General features: G+C 38.7%; 1 protein-coding gene across 1 annotated transcript; it reads right to left on the reverse strand.

The window, feature by feature from the left end:
* Positions 1–116: 116 nt before the first annotated feature.
* On the reverse strand, positions 117–6,717 carry LOC131140526 (peptidase M20 domain-containing protein 2-like). Its single transcript, XM_078796013.1, has 7 exons — positions 6,313–6,717; positions 4,330–4,478; positions 4,115–4,257; positions 1,875–2,029; positions 1,620–1,746; positions 627–734; positions 117–526 (listed from the first exon to the last, which is right to left on the reverse strand). The coding sequence occupies exons 1-7, from the start codon at positions 6,709–6,711 to the stop codon at positions 387–389; spliced, it is 1,221 nt and encodes a 406-aa protein (XP_078652139.1). The 5' UTR covers positions 6,712–6,717; the 3' UTR covers positions 117–386.
* Between the last annotated feature and the right edge of the window lie 11,914 nt (positions 6,718–18,631).

The following is an 18,631-nucleotide window of genomic DNA, read 5'->3' on the forward strand; positions in this document are numbered from 1 at the left end:
CACTTTTTTTCACTAGCAACCCTTCCTGACGCAACCCTGGCCGGGAGTCAAACCGATACCCTTTGCCAGGAAAAGCAGAAGCATGTACCAAAAATACATGACACAACTCCTTTCAGTGGGATTTTCTGTATTGTACACTTTAGTGTCATTTAGACATTTTATTGCATTTTCACTAATAGCCTTCGCTGTCATCGTTGCCACGCCCTAGTGAATTTCACATGGATAAATACACACCATACCTCAAATAAGGCACTGCATTGATACTGTATCTCCTCCATTGATATTTGCAGAAAAAAAGCATTTGCCTAAATAAAGACCTCACCCAAAACGAATGCCTTAGCCGTGACAGACATCTGCTGTTAAACTTGTGTACTCATGTCAACTCCTCAGTTCTCCTGCTTCACTTTGGCCTGAGCAAAGTCGTCTTTCACTTGCCTCAGCAAATGTGGGCTGCACAGCACATCCACAGCTGTCATTGCCAGAGCTTTGGCCACCCTCAGGGTGTACATCTGGGCTTCTTCAGAGCCTGGCACAGCAGACGGAACAGGGGACGCACCAAGTAAACAAGCAAAACCCAAATGACCGTCACGGCTTAAACAGAGAATAACAACGCTGTGTGGTACTACCTGCCGCTTTGGCGAAAGCCTCGGTGTGGTTATAAGCGGTCGTGAGGATGGAGAAGATGGGGTGGATCCCAGGGATCACATATGACACGTTGCCGAAATCTGTGGCAACTGCGACAAATGACAAAAGTTTAACAAATAATACAAAGCACACTTTCCTCTTGTGATATACTCAAGCCTGGTGCTAAAATTGAAATCACTCTGCTCAATAGCTCGAATTTTATCTTTTATATAATATTTTATATTATATTTATTTAAAAAAAACAAAAATTTTGGCCAGGGCGGTTTTTGTCTTGGCCCACGGCACATTCTAAAAAGACAATTAAATTAATTAAACAAGAAATAAGAAATAAGAGAGAGAGAAAAAATTAAATAAGAAATAATAATAATAATAATAATAATAATAATAACAATAACAATAATAATAACAATAACAATAACAATAACAATAACAATAACAATAACAATAACAATAACAATAACAACAATAATAATAATAATAATAATAATAATAATAATAATAATAATAATTAAATAAAAAATAGAAAACCCAGCAAAAATTGATAAACTATGCTAATTTTACAATGAAGTGAAAACACAGTGGAATAAAATAAAGTGAGAGAAAGAAGTTGTGATCTTGCGAGAAAAAAAACAGTAATTTCAGAAGAATAATGTAAAAATATAAACTTGAACTAGTTGGCACTTTAAAAAAAACAGTAGTGATTTTACAAGACCATCATCAAAATATACGATAAAGTCATAATAAAGAGTACAACCGAGTAAAGACAAAACTTTGTGATATTACCAGAATGAAGTTGCATTATATATATATATACATATATATATATATTTTTTTTTTAAACATAATATATTGTACTGAAATTGGTCAATATCAATACCGTCATTTTTCACAGAAATCAGCTGATCCTGATCGGTGGCTATGGATTGGAACACCCCCAGTTTGCTTATGTTAAAAAGTGATTATTATATACGTACCAGCATAGTCGGCGATATTTTCCGGAAACTCAATCCCTAAAACTTGTGCGTTAACTTCATAAAGCTTCTCCAGAGTGGCGTTGGGAACAATGTTCAAGTAGGTGTGTTCTGGGTAGGTTATCTCCACCTAGAAAGCAAGTATGAAGTATGATGGACATTCTGCAATAAAAGTGGCAAACCATGAGAGGTAACGTTGACCCATCACTTTGCACATGTTGTGGATAATTTAACGTAAATAATTTCATGTACGCTTACTTGGCAGCCAGTCGCTATGGCAGCAGCCTTGAAGCAAGCCTCGACTTTGGCCTTCAGCTCAGCAACCTCCTTCATCATGGGTGCGCGCAGACAATACTGGAGCTCTGAGTAGGAGGGGGTGATGTTGGACTTCACCCCTCCGTGTTTGATGATGCCTGAGGAAGCGAGCAGGTGCATTCAGGTGATGTATTTATACTCATAAACATCATTTATACTGCATGAAAACATATCCAGAAAGAAAAGCGGCACAAAGCGTCAGAGTTGAAAGCTCCATTTATAATAATACATACATATAATCTCCATTCATACTAACACTAACAGGGCAGACTGGCCCTGGTCGGCTTCATTCATCAGCTTGTGGGAGGAGTGATCACATTCATTAATTAATTGAAGTGAGTGGCATCTTTTGTAGAATGTGCAATTTAAGCCATTTAAGACATAAATAAGATATCAGGTAAATATCATTAGTATGTACTAGACTTTGGAGTACAGACTACATAATACAACAATATGAAAACCAGGTTGAAAGAGAGAAAGTATCCATTTTCAAGGCAAATAGAGGACTACCACACTTTGTACACATTTGTAACCATCATACCCTGAAAGTACCGCTAATTCGGACTATAAGCCGCTACTTTTTTTTCCCAAACTTTCAATCCTGTGGCTTATTCAGTGATGCGGCCAATTTATGTAATTTTTCTAACGGCCGCCAGGGTCTGTCAAGTAGAAAAGGTAAGATTAATTATGCGTCGAGGAAGACTGCAACTTCTTGTCTTGTGCATAAATTAAATTAGCATAAACATACCCTCATCAATGCAAAAAGAAAGGCATATGAAGCAGCTTTCAAGCTAAAAGCAATGAAGCTTGTCCGATAAAGAAGGAAACAGAGCTGCTGCACGTAAACTTGGCATAAACAAATCGATGGTGAGACGCTGGAAAACGGCAGCGGGAAGAACTGAAGCAATGTAAAAAGACGAAAAAAGCTTTCAGAGGTAATAAAAGCAGGTGGCCCGAACAGGAAAAAACATTCATTCTCTGTGTACCGTCTTTCTTTGCAAATACAGTAAAGTCTCGTTATATCGATATTCTCGGGAGTCGGAAAAAATACCGATTTAACCGGACTATCCATATATCCGATCCTGCGCCGAACTGCATTAAAAGTGGGTGGATCTTTGATATGGCATGTCATTTTCTCCTTGAGTTCATGGATTGCGTATCTAGCATGCTTTTGTACTACAATAAATTTTGTACTACAGTAAATAAAAATAAACTTACGCTGTAGTGATTACCGGTTACCGGGACATAATTCACCCCGGAACTATCGATAGGGAAGGTGTTGCCACCCGGAGGGGTAGGCGCGAGGGACGGGTGTTTTCCGCTGTGTGTGCTGCACTCTGGTGGTGGAAGTGTGAAAAATAAAGTTGACTGGAAGCAGCCGTTCGCCGTGTTCTTTTTTGGTATTGAAATCCTTAAGCAAAGATTGATTTAAGCTGCTTTTGTATCGATATAAGCAGACCAAATTGGCTGGCGGGAGATGAAAAGGGCATCGTAGTAACCGGATTATCATAATAACCGTGTATCGTACTAACGGAGCTAATTATATCATAAAAGACTAGAAATTTGCCGGGAAATGAAAATAGTATCGTAATAAGTAGTAATTCGTTTTAACCGATATCGATATAACGAGACTTTACTGTATGTTTACATGTTTTAATGTAGGGCGCCACGGTGTTCTAGTGGTTAGTGCGCAGACCTCACAGCTTGGAGACCAGGGTTCAATTCCACCCTCGGCCATCTCTGTGTGGAGTTTGCATGTTCTCCCCGTGCATGCGTGGGTTTTCTCCGGGTACTCCGGTTTCCTCCCACATTCCAAAAACATGCTAGGTTAATTGGCGACTCCAAATTGTCCATAGGTATGAATGTGAGTGTGAATGGTTGTTTGTCTATATGTGCCCTGTGATTGGCTGGCGACCAGTCCAGGATGTACCCCGCCTCTCACCCGAAGACAGCTGGGATAGGCTCCAGCACCCCCCGCGACCCTCGTGAGGAAAAGCGGTAGAAAATGAATGAATGAATGTTTTAATGTGGCCACATGCGGCTTATATACAAAATCGGTTTTCCACTACATTCCTCTAAAAATGTAGTGGGTGAGGCACATAATCAGTGCGCTCTATAGTCCGGAAATTACGGTAAAAAAAAAAAAAAACTCCCTTATTTGTAGTAGCATCACCGACGCTCACCTTCAAAGTTGCAACCAGGCTTGAGCTGATTCCTCAGCATGGTGAGGTTGCTGTAAGCCTGCACGGCAGCATCCAAGGCGCTCACACCCATCCATGGCAGAGCGGCCGCGTGGCTGGCCTTCCCATGGTACTTCACCAACATGCTGGAAATGAGAAAGATCTGTTATCAGGCTGGCGGAGAACAAGGAATGATGATGATGTGTGGAAAAACTTGCTAGGTGCGTGCACGGCCACGCATGGAGACTCCATCCTCCGCACCAGGATGGGCCATGAAGACCAGGTCGATGTCCTCAAAAGCTCCCGCGTTGAGTAGCTCGATTTTTCCTCCGAACTCCTCCTCGGATGGAGTTCCCAGAATTGTCACCTGGACAAAATGGTTGCATGTTGTCCACTTTTGATTTAGAGAAGAACATTTTTATGATGGGTACGTAGTCTTTATCAGGCAAGGAACGATTTACTCACTTGCTGACTCATTTTTAAAAGGACATTTTTTAAAGTCAAGTGACGACGGCACTCACAGAACTGTTCAGAGCAGCCTGTTCCTCACAATTGTCCATAAAATGTCCTCTGTGGCTATGGATGATGAGCGATGAGGTATGATGAGTGACAAAATCTGCGCATCTAACAACGCCAATGCTCTGCTGAGCGTTCGGTTTCGACACAATGACGCTTCAGTGTGTAATCGCGACTCAAAAAGACCCAAACTCCTTCTACATTGTCCACCTGTCCACAGTCCAGTGTGCAAGGCAACAAACAAAAGTAGCTACTTGTTCCCTGAAGTAAAGTCATACACCAACCAAGGCCGCCATGGCAACAGTTGAAGAACACAACGCTCCTGATGGAAGGTTATCTCTTAGAACAAATTCATCTTTTTCATAACTTGACTGTTACTCTCAATGGACCCATTAAAGTGCAGATTTTTATATTTTTTGTCATTCTTTTTTCTGGCCTTAACCTTCATTAAAGGATTTACTGTAACCATGACAACGGTCATATCATATCACATAAAGGACGGTCCAGTGCCTTAAATTGTACTGTCACACATAATAAACATGAATACAGTGACAACTTAAGGTCTGGTCGGATTCAATTGGGCTTGTCAACTGGTTCTGTTTCTGTTCTATGGAAGGAAAAATATGAAAATGATAAAGTTGAACTTTTTGAAGAGATAAAGTCATAATTATGAGATCAAAAATCCAAATTTCAAGATGATGAGAAACAAACTGTGCATGTCCAATGTGCAATGTGATGAAGACTTTTTTGTTGTATTATTTTGATTTTTCACCTCATAATTCCTCTTTTTTTCTTTCAGTGAAAAATCATTTCTTATGATTTGTTACTATTGTTGTTATTTCTTACTGTATATATTTTGTTTGTGTTCATTCATTCATTTTCTACCGCTTTTTCCTCACGAGGGTCGCAGGGGGTGCTGGAGCCTATCCCAGCTGTCTTTGGGCGAGAGGCGGGGTACACCCTGGACTGGTCGCCAGCCAATCACAGGGCACATATAGACAAACAACCATTCACACTCACATTCATACCTATGGACAATTTGGAGTCGCCAATTAACCTAGCATGTTTTTGGAATGTGGGAGGAAACCGGAGTACCCGGAGAAAACCCATGCATGCACGGGGAGAACATGCAAACTCCACACAGAGATGGCCGAGGGTGGAATTGAACCCTGGTCTCCTAGCTGTGAGGTCTGCGCGCTAACCACTAGACCGCCGTGCCGCCCTGTTTGTGTTCGTTCATTCATTCATTCATTTTCTACCGCTTTTTCCTCACAAGGATCGCGGGGGATGCTGGAGCCTATCCCAGCTGTCTTTGGGTGAGAGGCAGGGTACACCCTGGACTGGTGGCCAGCCAATCACAGGGCACATATAGACAAACAACCATTCACACTCACATTCATACCTATGGACAATTTGGAGTGGCCAATTAACCTAGCATGTTTTTGGAATGTGGGAGGAAACCGGAGTACCCGGAGAAAACCCACGCATGCACGGGGAGAACATGCAAACTCCACACAGAGATGGCCGAGGGTGGAATTGAACCCTGGTATCTGTTTGTTTAATTTATTTAAATATTATATTTATTTTAATATTTTACACAAAGTAGAGTGCTAATAAATACACTAAATACTGTATATTTTGGGCTTCAGTTGCAGAATTGTTCCTTTTAGCTGGACAGGGGTTACCTTCACTCGGAGCGGAAGTTCTGGCTGGCCCTCCAAAGCCGCTTTCAGACCCCAACCGGCAGCGGCTCCCACCTCAGCGATCAGGTTGTGTCCGCACGCGTGGCCTATATCAGGCAGGGCGTCGTACTCACACAGGAAGGCCACGTTCAGAACCGGGTCTCCCTCATTGCCTCCCACCGGGCCCCAGCTGGCCCGGAAGGCGGTGGGCATCTTGTAAGGACTTTGGACTCTCCAAGCTGGGTCCAAGTGGAAGAAGCGCAGGAAGCGCTCCATGGCGTACTTTTCTTTCCCGGCGAGTTCAGGGTGGGCCCAAATGTCCTGACTCAAACTGTGTAGCTCGTCCTTGTGAGCGTCTATGCATGACTGGACCGACTTCTTCATCTGCTGGACTTGTTCCATGTTGTATGAAGCACTGCCTGAAATGACACAGAACCTGTCTTAGAACGGGTCTTTAAGCTCCCTTAGTTTGACATAAACACACACTCATTAATAGCATTATCATAAAAATACAGCTTCAGGGCTCTTTTCATTCATTTTGTCAACCATACTGTAACTACTTTTTTATTAAAACTAATAAAAAAAACAAAGTGTAGCAGCTTAAGAACAAAAAAATAATATTTTAGACCTGCTTAACTTTGGCCACATGTCTATACATTTATATTATATAAAAAATTTTGATATCTACTCCGGTTTCCTCCCACATTCCAAAAACATGCTAGGTTAATTGGCGACTCCAAATTGTCCATAGGTATGAATGTGAGTGTGAATGGTTGTTTGCCTCCTGGACTCCTCCCTGGTGAGGTGTTCCAGGCATGCCCAGCCAGGAGAAGGCCCTGGGGTAGACGTAGGACACTCTGGAGGGATTATGTCTCACAGCTGGCCTGGTAATGTCTTGGTATCCTCCCGGTGGAACTGGAAGGGGTGGCCAGAGACCAGGAAGTCTGGACTTCATGACTGAGACTGCTGCACCCATGACCGGACCTGGATAAGTGGAAGAAAATGTAATGGAATGTAAAAACTTGGTTGGTTTATAAATAGGGATGTCAAATGATACAACATTTAATTAGATTAATCGGTTTTCAAAATTAATTAATCATGATTAATGAACTATGAAGTAGGCCAATGGTTACTGTATTTTATTGAAAGAAAGATAAAAGCCAGGGCAGGATTATATTATATATGCAGTATATTTATATTATGCAGTATCATAGATTATATGCAGTATATGTACTGTATGTATCAACAATATTCTTTCACAGTAGCAGAACATTTAAATCACACTTTAACTGTGTTATTATGAGCCATGTGTTTGGAGATGGATACTATCTTGCACAATATACATCTGTGTTTTATTTTTCATATTTTATTACAAATACATTGAATTTTATTCATTGAATTTAGAAGTGAAATACTTTATAATCCCTGTAGTACCGTTTAGTATGCGTCTGACTTCCTGTTTTTGGTTTTCCAGTTCCAACTTTCCTGTTTTACAGTGAGGTTATGCATGAATTCCGCCTGGCAACAAAAGCCTGACTTCCACGCTATTGAAACTAAAAATATAGACAATTTGTAGGTTAAACATGCTTTAACTTGCTCAAATACCTTTTTCTTTATTTTATCAAGATGCTGCACCTCCTTTTAAGAAGGCTCTTCCCATGTCTTCATAACACTTTGTGGAAATTGGCTGCAGTCATGCTTAAACAGAATAAGACAAACACAAGTCAGGGCGGTGGTACCGGTACAGCTAACAGGTTATTTTGCGCACTTTGTCATTAAAGTTAACACAAAACTTCACCTCTATTATTAACAAAAGTATTATGGTATCAACAGTTTGACCCTGGAACAGGTCATAGGTAGATAAATTAATCAAAAAATTAAGGTAATGACAAAACCTTAAATGTCCGATATAGGCAGATAAACAGATAGTAGATAGATAGAGGCGCCCTCTGTTGGTCACAAACCTTTAGAAGCCTTTAAGAACCTGTTATTGTTATTATAATAATTGGAACTATTTAAAAAAATCAATACAAGCAAATGAAGTAGACGTATGCCCGTTGTTGTTTACCAGTGAACATCACGTACAGCAGCTGATGTCACGCATAAGCAAAAGTGATGCATTCAGCTCTATTGTCCTTCTTGTTTGAAAAGGTCAGCCAGAGGTCGTGTATGTGATGTCCAAAAGATGAATGAATGAAATTCACTCCCAGTGTAACATCTCTCTGTGAGCACACTAGAGGGACCCAGACCTCCTCTGTGTGGTGTCCACAGATAAATGATGCGTTCGTGCGCGTGTGAATGCAGAGGATACATTGATGTTATTACAACATGCAAATGAGCCGCTCTCCTATAATGAGGTCAATGGAAGGCAGATACAAATGTGCGTGGGAGAGAGCAGGTGTGTATGTGTGTGTTTCTGGAGGTTAATTGGGGGCGGCTGTCACTCAAGAGGAGGGGGGGACATGTTGAACAGCTAGACGTCCCTCTGATGCGAGCTGTCTGTCAGCGTGGTTTTACGCACCGTCGACCATGCCGTCACTCTCTATTGTGCATCAATTAAGTGACATGGACTGGAAGGGAAGTAAGGGTAGGGGTGGGCAACCTATTGTTTTGTGCAACGATTTGTCTGATGGGGAAATGTGCTGGATTTCACACCATTTAGCTATGAATTTAATTTGCTTCCATAAATCCCTGCAAAGTAAAGTAAACTGAAAAAATAAAACAATAAACAAATATACAGTAACAGTAACAACACTTCATGAAATAAAGTACAATGCATAGTAAAATAAACAAAAAAACAGATACATTTGAAAGTAAATGTAGAAAAAAAGCAAATGCAAAAATTACATAAATACTACAATAAATACTACATAAAACAAAAAATATGTAAGGTGAAGAGAAAGACCCAGGTCTGCCTCACAGGAAATTTGTGTTTAAAGCTACCTAATGGAGTCTGAAGTACCACTTTTGCGCAGAGCATACCTGAGCTAACATCAGCAAGGATGCTGAGGAAGCGTGAGATCAAACCGTGGTCGTCAAACGACCACAAAAATCAGCAAAAAGAACTAGTTTAAATAATGGAGTTGCTGAATGGTTTGCCAAAGACTGCAGATCCATCACATATCTGAAGACAAGGGTCTTCACGACGTCATACAGATACAGTAGCCACAGCTGGCCCACCTTCAAGGGGAACGGTCGTCATAAGAATTCACTTATTAAACTATATGAAAATTAAAAGGCAACAAAGATGGACCAACGTTTGTTGCACTGACAGGAGACCACTAAACAGCAGTAAGCAACCAGAACTACCTTGAGTTAACACCACTTCTCATCCACGATAGTTGGCAGATACACTCATTCGCACTAGGCGTAGTGAAATCGTAGGAACGACATTCCCCCGAAGCATGTGCTCGTCGGTTTCATGATGTTGCTATGGAGTGGGGGATAATAGAAAAGGTTACCAGTATAGGGACAGATGGTGCAGCAGCCAGGAGTCTACCATATGAGCATCACGGGTACAGGCATTACTTAGCAAATAATGACTTTGTAATGTCTTTATGTTTATACTGTTAAAGTTTTACATTGATGGTTTGTTAAATGTTCCTTTATTCGTCATCCATCATCCAATGCACAGCATCATCTCCCAACAGAGGCAGATTACTATCACTGCCTTACTCCACGAAAGACTGAGCAAATCATTCTATCTGTCTGCACTACTCTTATTGCAAAACAAACTTCAAGCCAACTGTAGTATTTCAATAGATAGAGTTGACTTAGGGTAAATGCGTGATTAATCATGATTAATCACAGACACCATGTGATTAACTTGATTACTTTTTTTTTATTGAAAGACAGAGGAAATCATTCCAGCCATCTCTCTTATCTGTAATACTCTTACCTGAAAACAAACTTCAAGCCAAATGTAGTAATTCAATAAAAAGAGTTGACTTAAAGTAAATGTGTGATTGATCACAATTAATCACAGAAAAGCCACGTGATTAACTTGATTACTTTTTTTAATCGATTGAAAGACAGAGCAAATCATTCCATCTGTCTTAGTATCTGTACTACTTTTATCTCAAAACAAACTTCAAGCCACCTGTAGTAGATAGAGTTTGACTTAAGGTAAATGTGTGATTAATCATGATGAATTACAGAGACGCCATGTGATTAACTGAATTATATATTTTTAATTGATTGAAAGACTGAGCAAATCATTCCATCCATCTGTCTTATCTGCACTACTTTTATCTCAAAACAAACTTCAAGCCAACTGTAGTACTTCAATAGATGGAGTTGACTTAGGGTAAACGTGTGATTAATCATGATTAATCACAGAGACGCCATGTGATTAACTTGATTACATTTTTTAATTGATTGAAAGATGGAGCAAATCATTCCATTCATCTGTCTTGTCTGTACTACTTTTATCTCAAAACAAACTTCAAGCCAACTGTAGTAGTTCAATGGATAGAGCTGACTTCAGGGAAATGTGTGATTAATCATGATTAATCACAAAGATGCCATGTGATTAACTGAATCATATATTTTAATCGATTGAAAGACTGAGCAAATCATTCCATTCGTCTTATCTCTATTACTTTTATCTCAAAACAAAGTTCAAGCCTACTGAAGTACTTCAATAGATAGAGTTGACGTAAGGTAAATGTGTGATTAACCACAATTAATCAGAGAGCAGCCATGTGATTAATCTGATTAAAATGTGTAATTGATTGAAAGCACTAATAAAAAACATGTACTGGACAATTGTCACCTACAAAATCAATGAGCGAAAGATTTCCCTGTGCTACCAAGCGGATTCAGAAGGAACTCCATTAAGAGTTACAGCGAAGCCATTTTTAAAAAATATTCCAAATGACCGCTTACAATCATCCTCATGTCCTCTGGTCTATTTTGCTCCAAACAGAAGACAAGGTGTTGATGAGTGTGATTTTAAACATGAGGGTTCCGCCTGGCTGAAGGAAGCTGACAAGGTGTCAGTTTGAGACTCTTCTGCTGCCGTCAGCATCACGGGCCAAAAAACATACACTGAAAGGGGGGACCCCGCAAAATGTCTGGAACTCCTGTCATACGTGTTACATCCGTGCACGCTTGGTGTTCTCCGTGCTAGAATACATTAACACCTCCACTGTCCAGGCGGCCTACATCTTCAGGGGATACTGGATGGGGGGGGCTGTTGTGCATGCTGTTTCATGTTTAACTCAATGAAATGATTTGTGGCTGCAAACAACAAATAATCAGGTGACAAGACGCTTTTTCAAACCGTGATCCATCTCCAACTGAGTGTGGTCAAAGCCATTACTGCTGTGCGTCATGACATTGATTGGAATACTTGGTTAAGAAGACAAATAACAAATCAGCAATTACAAAAAGTGAAAATGATATTTCCTACTAGTTGAGTAACCACAGCCCTGCGGTAGACACCAAGCTATTCCTTTGTTTGACAGTACTGGGAGGGATGCTGTCTGCTCCAATAACATCAACCTTTTAGTGGGAGCGTGAGAGGAAGAAGAATGTGTTGAGCAGACCAGACATTACCCTTAAAGAGTGGATGATTTGTTTCCGTAATGTGTTACTGTAATAACGTTGTGTCTATAGCTGCAGCTACACAAAGGTAAAAATGAATATAGGAAAAATACTTCAAAGTATTATTCTGCTGATTTTTGGCGACAACAACAACAACAGACAACAATTCACACGGTCACTTGGTGGGAACTGAATCCATGCTGCCCTTACAGGTCTGTCCAGTTAGTCAATAAATACTAACTAAATAATTCATTAAATCAATGAACAAATAATTACTTATTATAATTAAAGAATGTATGAAATTGTGAAATAAATAAATATTGACAATAATATTATTATATTAATGTATAAATGTTATTATATATTCTATTAATTATAATAATATATAAAATAAAAAAAATATTACAGTATTCATAATTATTTTTACATTAAATTAACTGGTATTTTAATTATTTAATGTAATTATTGAATGTATTAAATTATTTCATAACACATTTATGTATTTAATTAATGTCCTATTTGATCTTCCATATTCAACCACTAGATAGCCCCAACTACACTCATGCTAATGATCATAATATTAGTATTTATGGCCCTGAACCTAACACTGAACCTAACCGCGCCATGCAGTTTTTCACTAACAATGCAAGGAAATGGGGATTAACCTGTTTGGCATATAAAGCCTTCTAAAAAAAACCTCCTATACATCAACCTGCATACCTGCATACCTGCATCAACCCATCAACCAAGCTATAGCAACACTGTTATTGTAGGAGCTCAAAAAGATATGGCTCCGAGTTCTCATATGTCTTAATGTCGTAGCGGCAGTGGTGGCTCATCCAAAATTTGCCCTGATTACCGGTGGCAAAGACCAGAATGTACTCTTTAAAAAGAAAAAAAAACGTCAAAATATATAACAGTAACTGTCATAATTGCATGATGAAAATTTACATGAAGAACGTTAAAATAGTTGAAAAATCAACTTAAAACAGCAGCAGAAATGGAAAAAAACTGCTCTAATTTTACGTGAATAAAGTCAAAATACTAATTAAAAAAATATTCTAACAAGAAGAAAGTTGCAATTTTATGAGAATAAACATGTGATATTATGAAAAAAATAATAATTTTAGTAATATAGAGATTAAATATTATATAATCATAATATAAGAGACAGATTAAACAAAATAAAGTTGTAAGTTGGGATAATTACGTCGGGAAACGTATTATAACTCTAGAATGTAGGTCTTCCATAAACGTGTTATAATATTATGGCAATCCAGTCATAACATTCCTAAAGGAAAAGTTATGAAAATTATTTCAAAGAAAACCTGTACACTCATACTCAGGCATAACATCCATTGAGACAAAAGGGGGACTTATGTGATCTTTGGCCATGGGCATGTTTGGGGGGGGTGCAGTAAGGAAGACGGAAGTGCTAATCTGCTTGTGCTCAACTGCTCTGTTTTGCTGCCACGTTATAAATAAAGGCTTGCCTGAAGCAGCTCCCTGAAGAGCTATGATCTATTATCCCTCTGACACCTTAGTCTCATGAATTTACAACCTGCTATAACCCCTATCTTAACCCAAAGCCTTAATATTGATTATAATAATATTCATATTTTATTAATTATCATCTTTGTAATGCCAATATCTGTACTACTAATCCTGATATCATCTTCTATAGGTGGCAAGCTTCATTTTGAGCCTCCTTAGTGATCTCCTGGAGGATGAGAGTAATTTCAGCACACCAGAACAGGAAGGAGGCAAGCAGAACTGATCGTTGCCACAAGCACAGGTTAAATAAAACATGGAGGATACTGGGAGGCTTGGAGGGAAGAAAGGAGGGAGGGCGAGAGCTCTGTGATTGTTAAACTATGTAAAGGAGTCGCAATGCATTAGTGACCATGACACAAAGTCAATCTTAATTAAATAATCTTAATGAAATTGCATCTTTACAGTGTTTCTTAATCCTCATATGGACATGACATAACAAATGAGTCAGTGCAGGTCTTTGCATCCCCTCTCCACTGTCAGGGCTTGAGTGTTAATTGGGAGCTCTCCCAAGGGGAGCTCGTAGGCGTCTTTGTGTTTATCTGCTAATGTGATTGCCACGGATTCGGAGCTAATCCTGAATAATGAACACGCTTGATATTCCTTTCATACTCCTTATGACCTGTTGTGCATGAATAATATTCAATGATTGCAGCTGATGAGCCTTTTGGATGAGAGTAAGTCACTTGAACGGTGGCTTGGAACATGATGGTTTCAAGAACCCCACAATAGATGTCAAAAGTGTCGTGTCAATGCAAACAAGGATGCGGTTGTTTAAGGAACAGCGTTATTAATTCTTTCCAAAAAGTCAGGCAAAAACGGAAATTTTAAGAAATAAGAAATAATGTAATGTAATGTTTCCGTTTCCGAATCAAACTTACTGACAAAAAATATATTTAAAAGAGAATGATTATATCGTGGGGCGGCACAGCGGTCTAGTGGTTAGCGCGCAGACCTCACAGCTAGGAGACCAGGGTTCAATTACACCCTCGGCCATCTCTGTGTGGAGTTTGCATGTTCTCCCCGTGCATGCGTGGGTTTTCTCCGGGTACTCCGGTTTCCTCCCACATTCCAAAAACATGCTAGGTTAATTGGTAACACCAAATTGTCCATAGGTATGAATGTGAGTGTGAATGGTTGTTTGTCTATATGTGCCCTGTGATTGGCTGGCCACCAGTCCAGGGTGTACCTCTCACCCAAAGACAGCTGGGATAGGCTCCAGCACCCCCCACGACCCTTGTGAGGAAAAAGCAGTAGAAAACATACAGACAACAATGTAAAATAATCATTAATGATGAATCACGCAAAGCACAAGTGCAGTGTTGGTTTGTTTGTTGTCAAAATAACGTGAAAAGTTCTAAACAAATTTTTATGAAATTTTTCAGAATTGGATATGGAAGAACTGATTACATTTTGGGGGTACTTGTCTGTGCTTGTCAAAGGTGTGTCCTAAATTAAACACCCTAAATTGTTTGGTACTGTCCATTGAGCTCCGGGAAATATAAAAATATGATTTATAGTGTTTAATAATTTGAACAGACAAGTCGGGGTGCGTGTTGTCACAAATGTTCACCCTTTTGTGTGCAGCGGTTGATGAATAGATGAGTTATCTAGCACAACAAAGTCATATGTACATTGTCACTGTAGATAGTAACCAAGGGTAGTACTTCTTTATGCACAACAGATAATGGCATTTCATGTACATTATATATAGCTTCATCCTCAAACTCCCAGAGCTCATATATCAAGAAAATAATGAAAAAACATTGACGCATCCTACATACATACGCTTTAGGTAGCCGTCAAGGAGGGAATAATCAGATAAACACTGTGTTTGATTTCTTTATAGGAACAAGTGCCTCAGCGTGACACGCCATTAATCAATCACCAGTTAACAATGAACTCCCGACTCTGGTGGTCATGACCCCCGTGACCTAATGAGGGGTTGACGGGCGTTCCCCCAGCGTGAGGCCAAAGCTGGAGCGGATTAATGAGCTGATGTCAAACCTGTGATACGTTGGAGAAGTAATGGGTTTTTGATGTTTTTTGGGGGAGCAACGGTAACTCAGAGACGTACGCCAATAAGTACACCATTGTAGTAATAAATATAACCAATATGATAGTATTCAAAAATATTTTTTGTCAGGGGAAACCTGCAGAAAACCTGAAACTAAGTCGACCTGTATGGTAGCGGCATCACTTGCTTTCCTTCAACAGTCAACTTTGTTACAATCCAAACTCATGGCGACGCTGTTATTAAATTAAATAAAAGTCGGATTTACTTTTTTGGGATAATCTTTCATTTTCTCAGTCATTGAAAAAAAAACAATTAGTGAAAATTAACTCTTAATTTGACAAAAGAAAAGTCGTAATTTCATGAGATTAGTCATATTTTTCATGAAAATAGCTTTCATGGAACTAGAATGTTTTTTAAACAGCTGTATTTTTTAATATAGTTGAAATGATACAAGAATTTTTACAGAAAAAGTCAAACTTATGAAAATAATCATTTTTTCAGGAAAAAAACTGGAATGGTATTGAATTAATGTTTAAAGAAAATAAACCTGTTTATTTTATTCATGAGGATAGTTATATTTTTTCCTGAATTTTGTTTTTATAATGGTAGAAGAATTAAGTCATTAAAAACGGCGTAATCTCAGTTGAATAATCTTAATTTTTTAAATATATATATTTTATATATAAATACTGCAGTGATACAATTAGCTTATTAGAAATAATTACATGTACTTTAATATTTATGAGAAAAAAAGGTGTAATCTTGTGAGAAAAATGAAAATAACTGTAATGCTATCAGAATTAAACAAACTACGAACTACAAAAAAGTTGATTTCATCCAGAAAAAATTGTTCTTTTTTTTTTTTTTTTTTTTTTTAGAAAAAAAAAGGCAGAAATTTAGATTTTTTTTCAATAAATCTTGATGGAAATTATTTATTAAAGATAAAAGTCCCAATGTTACATATATATGTTGTATCTGCTCCAATATGTTACATAACTGATTATCATCTTAGCGTCGATGGTGAAGCGTGGACTGTAATGAGATGCTACTTCCTCTCTTTGTATACTGACGAGCTGGAATGTAGGTCTTCCACGCTGGATAAAATGCACAGATTATTGAAGTTTAGTGCACGTATTCCACAGCCTCGAGTCGATTACACCGCAAGCTGTGAAGTGATAACAAGTGCGCTTGTGTGTATGTAGGTGTATGTTGGTGTAGTAAAGGATTCCTCCCTGCTTTTGCCAATTTCCTCACGATGGCTGGTGGCTGGCCGCCAACAGAGATGTTTTCTACACTCCAGTCATCGATCTATTTCCCAGCACAGATGGCTGTGATTGCTTTTTGGAAGGAGGACAGATCTGAGTCCTACCTGACGAGGATTACAATCCAATCTGCTTGTATTGTTTGTTAGACCCAAATACTGCTTTTTTGGACGTATTTTATGTGTCTAAGACATTGTATTATAGAATAATATACTTCGATCAGTCATTGAAATGTTTACTATTCCGATAGAGAGATACTTTACAACAGGGGTCTCAAACTCAATTTACTTGGGGGCCACTGGAGCTCGGGTCTGGGTGAGACTGGGCCGCATCAGGTTTTCAAAAAAAACGCATTTATTAAAAACAAAAAAATTAAAAAAAACTTCGCTTTGGTTCCAATTTTCTACAAGAAAAGCTTTGAAAAAACATTCCACTGTTCTCAAATATCTTTAATACTAACTAACTAAAATAACGTTTTATTTTTCTACACAAAATAAGATGGAAAAATAAATAAACGAATCAGGAATAAAGAAAATCAATCAATCAGTAATAAATAAATATAATAATAATAATAAAACGGCAAATAATAAAAACTTAAGAAACCACATATAGTTGGTGGGTAGACAAATTATTTTTTTTAGATTAAAATGAACAAAGCATTATTAGAGCCCTGTAGACATGACAAAACACGACTATAGTCACATTTATACTCTTTTTATTTACAACATATTGCGCAACTGCAGGGTCTTGAGACACATGCTAACTCGCAAACTAGAGAGCTCGCGACCTAAACGGTAGCCTTCAAGTTATTTCCTTTAAACTTAAATAGCCAAAAACTTACCACTTCCACACGGATAGGGAGGATAACTATTAACAGTTATTTAACCTTTAACATGAACATTAATCAAACGTAATAATTTTTTCTGGGTACATGATACCATACAGCATCCATATCAAACTTACGCGGGCCGCACTAACATTAAACTTTCATATCAAGGCGGGGGCCTCAAACTAGTGTCCTGCGGGCCACATTTGGCCCGCGGGCCGCGTGTTTGAGACCCCTGGTTTACAATATGTTCTTCTAAAAATTTTGCAGAAAATCGTGAAAAAACAGATTAAGTACTGTGTGTTTGAACACAATGTACTAATAATGAAATATTCTGCTCCCACTGCATATTGCCAATGCCGTCACAAATAACTGGCCAAGAAAACTCCCAAAGCAATTTTAAAGTAATTTTTGGAAAACTAAGGGCTAAAATACAAAATGAGTTGACCATTATATTGTATTATGTTGTATTATCAAGTACGGTGATGATGTATTGCTTTTACACCTTTCCCTGAGAATGTAATACCAATTTAATAAGTCGAATAATAAACTAATAAGTGTAATCGCAACCATGACAAAATGGAATATGTGCAAAACTGAAGAAAAATGTTTTGGTTTTTTTCTATTTAGAAACATATAGAAACTTTTCATGGTTATATCATCGCAAAAAGAAAAAAAAAAAAGATACATTCAGTTAGAAACCCCAGTGGTGAACACAATGGGAGGTGAAAGTCTAAAAATACTCTCCATTTCACAAGTTGTCGTGTAGCTGACAGAAAAGGGCCAAGTGATTCCAGGTAAAGTGACTGCTGTGTTACGGCAGTCAGGCCCGTTTGGGTATCAGGTCAATCTCTGAAACAGTGCAGCTGCGTTTGGACCCGATAAATTACTATTTGGCTTTCTGGGGAGATTGGAGCTTCGTGATCATCCTGTCATTGCATCTCCTCACGAGGAAACATGGAGATGATTCTCTGCTGCTGCTGCTGCTGCTGCTGCTACTACACAGGTTGATTTGCATATAGGTTGCACACAGGGAACACTACACAAAGACCGCTGCCTGTTTCTCCTCTCGGCTGAGCGAGGAGATAGACTAGTTAACAGCTGTGTTACATAAAGCGG

This window comes from Doryrhamphus excisus, linkage group LG14 (assembly GCF_037039965.1).
Source record: "Doryrhamphus excisus strain RoL-2023G ecotype Guam linkage group LG14, RoL_Dexc_Guam_v1.1, whole genome shotgun sequence".
Classification (NCBI taxonomy): Eukaryota; Metazoa; Chordata; class Actinopteri; order Syngnathiformes; family Syngnathidae; genus Doryrhamphus; species Doryrhamphus excisus.

Bases quoted from the DNA above. Each gene is read 5' to 3' on its own strand.
- LOC131140526 (XM_078796013.1), bottom strand. From the start codon at position 6,711: ATGGAACAAGTCCAGCAGATGAAGAAGTCGGTCCAGTCATGCATAGAC. The intron at 4,479-6,312 runs GTAACCCCTGTC...CATTTTGTCCAG, and splicing joins AACTTCCGCTCCGAGTGAAG to GTGACAATTCTGGGAACTCC. The intron at 735-1,619 runs GTACGTATATAA...CATTTGTCGCAG, and splicing joins AAATATCGCCGACTATGCTG to TTGCCACAGATTTCGGCAAC.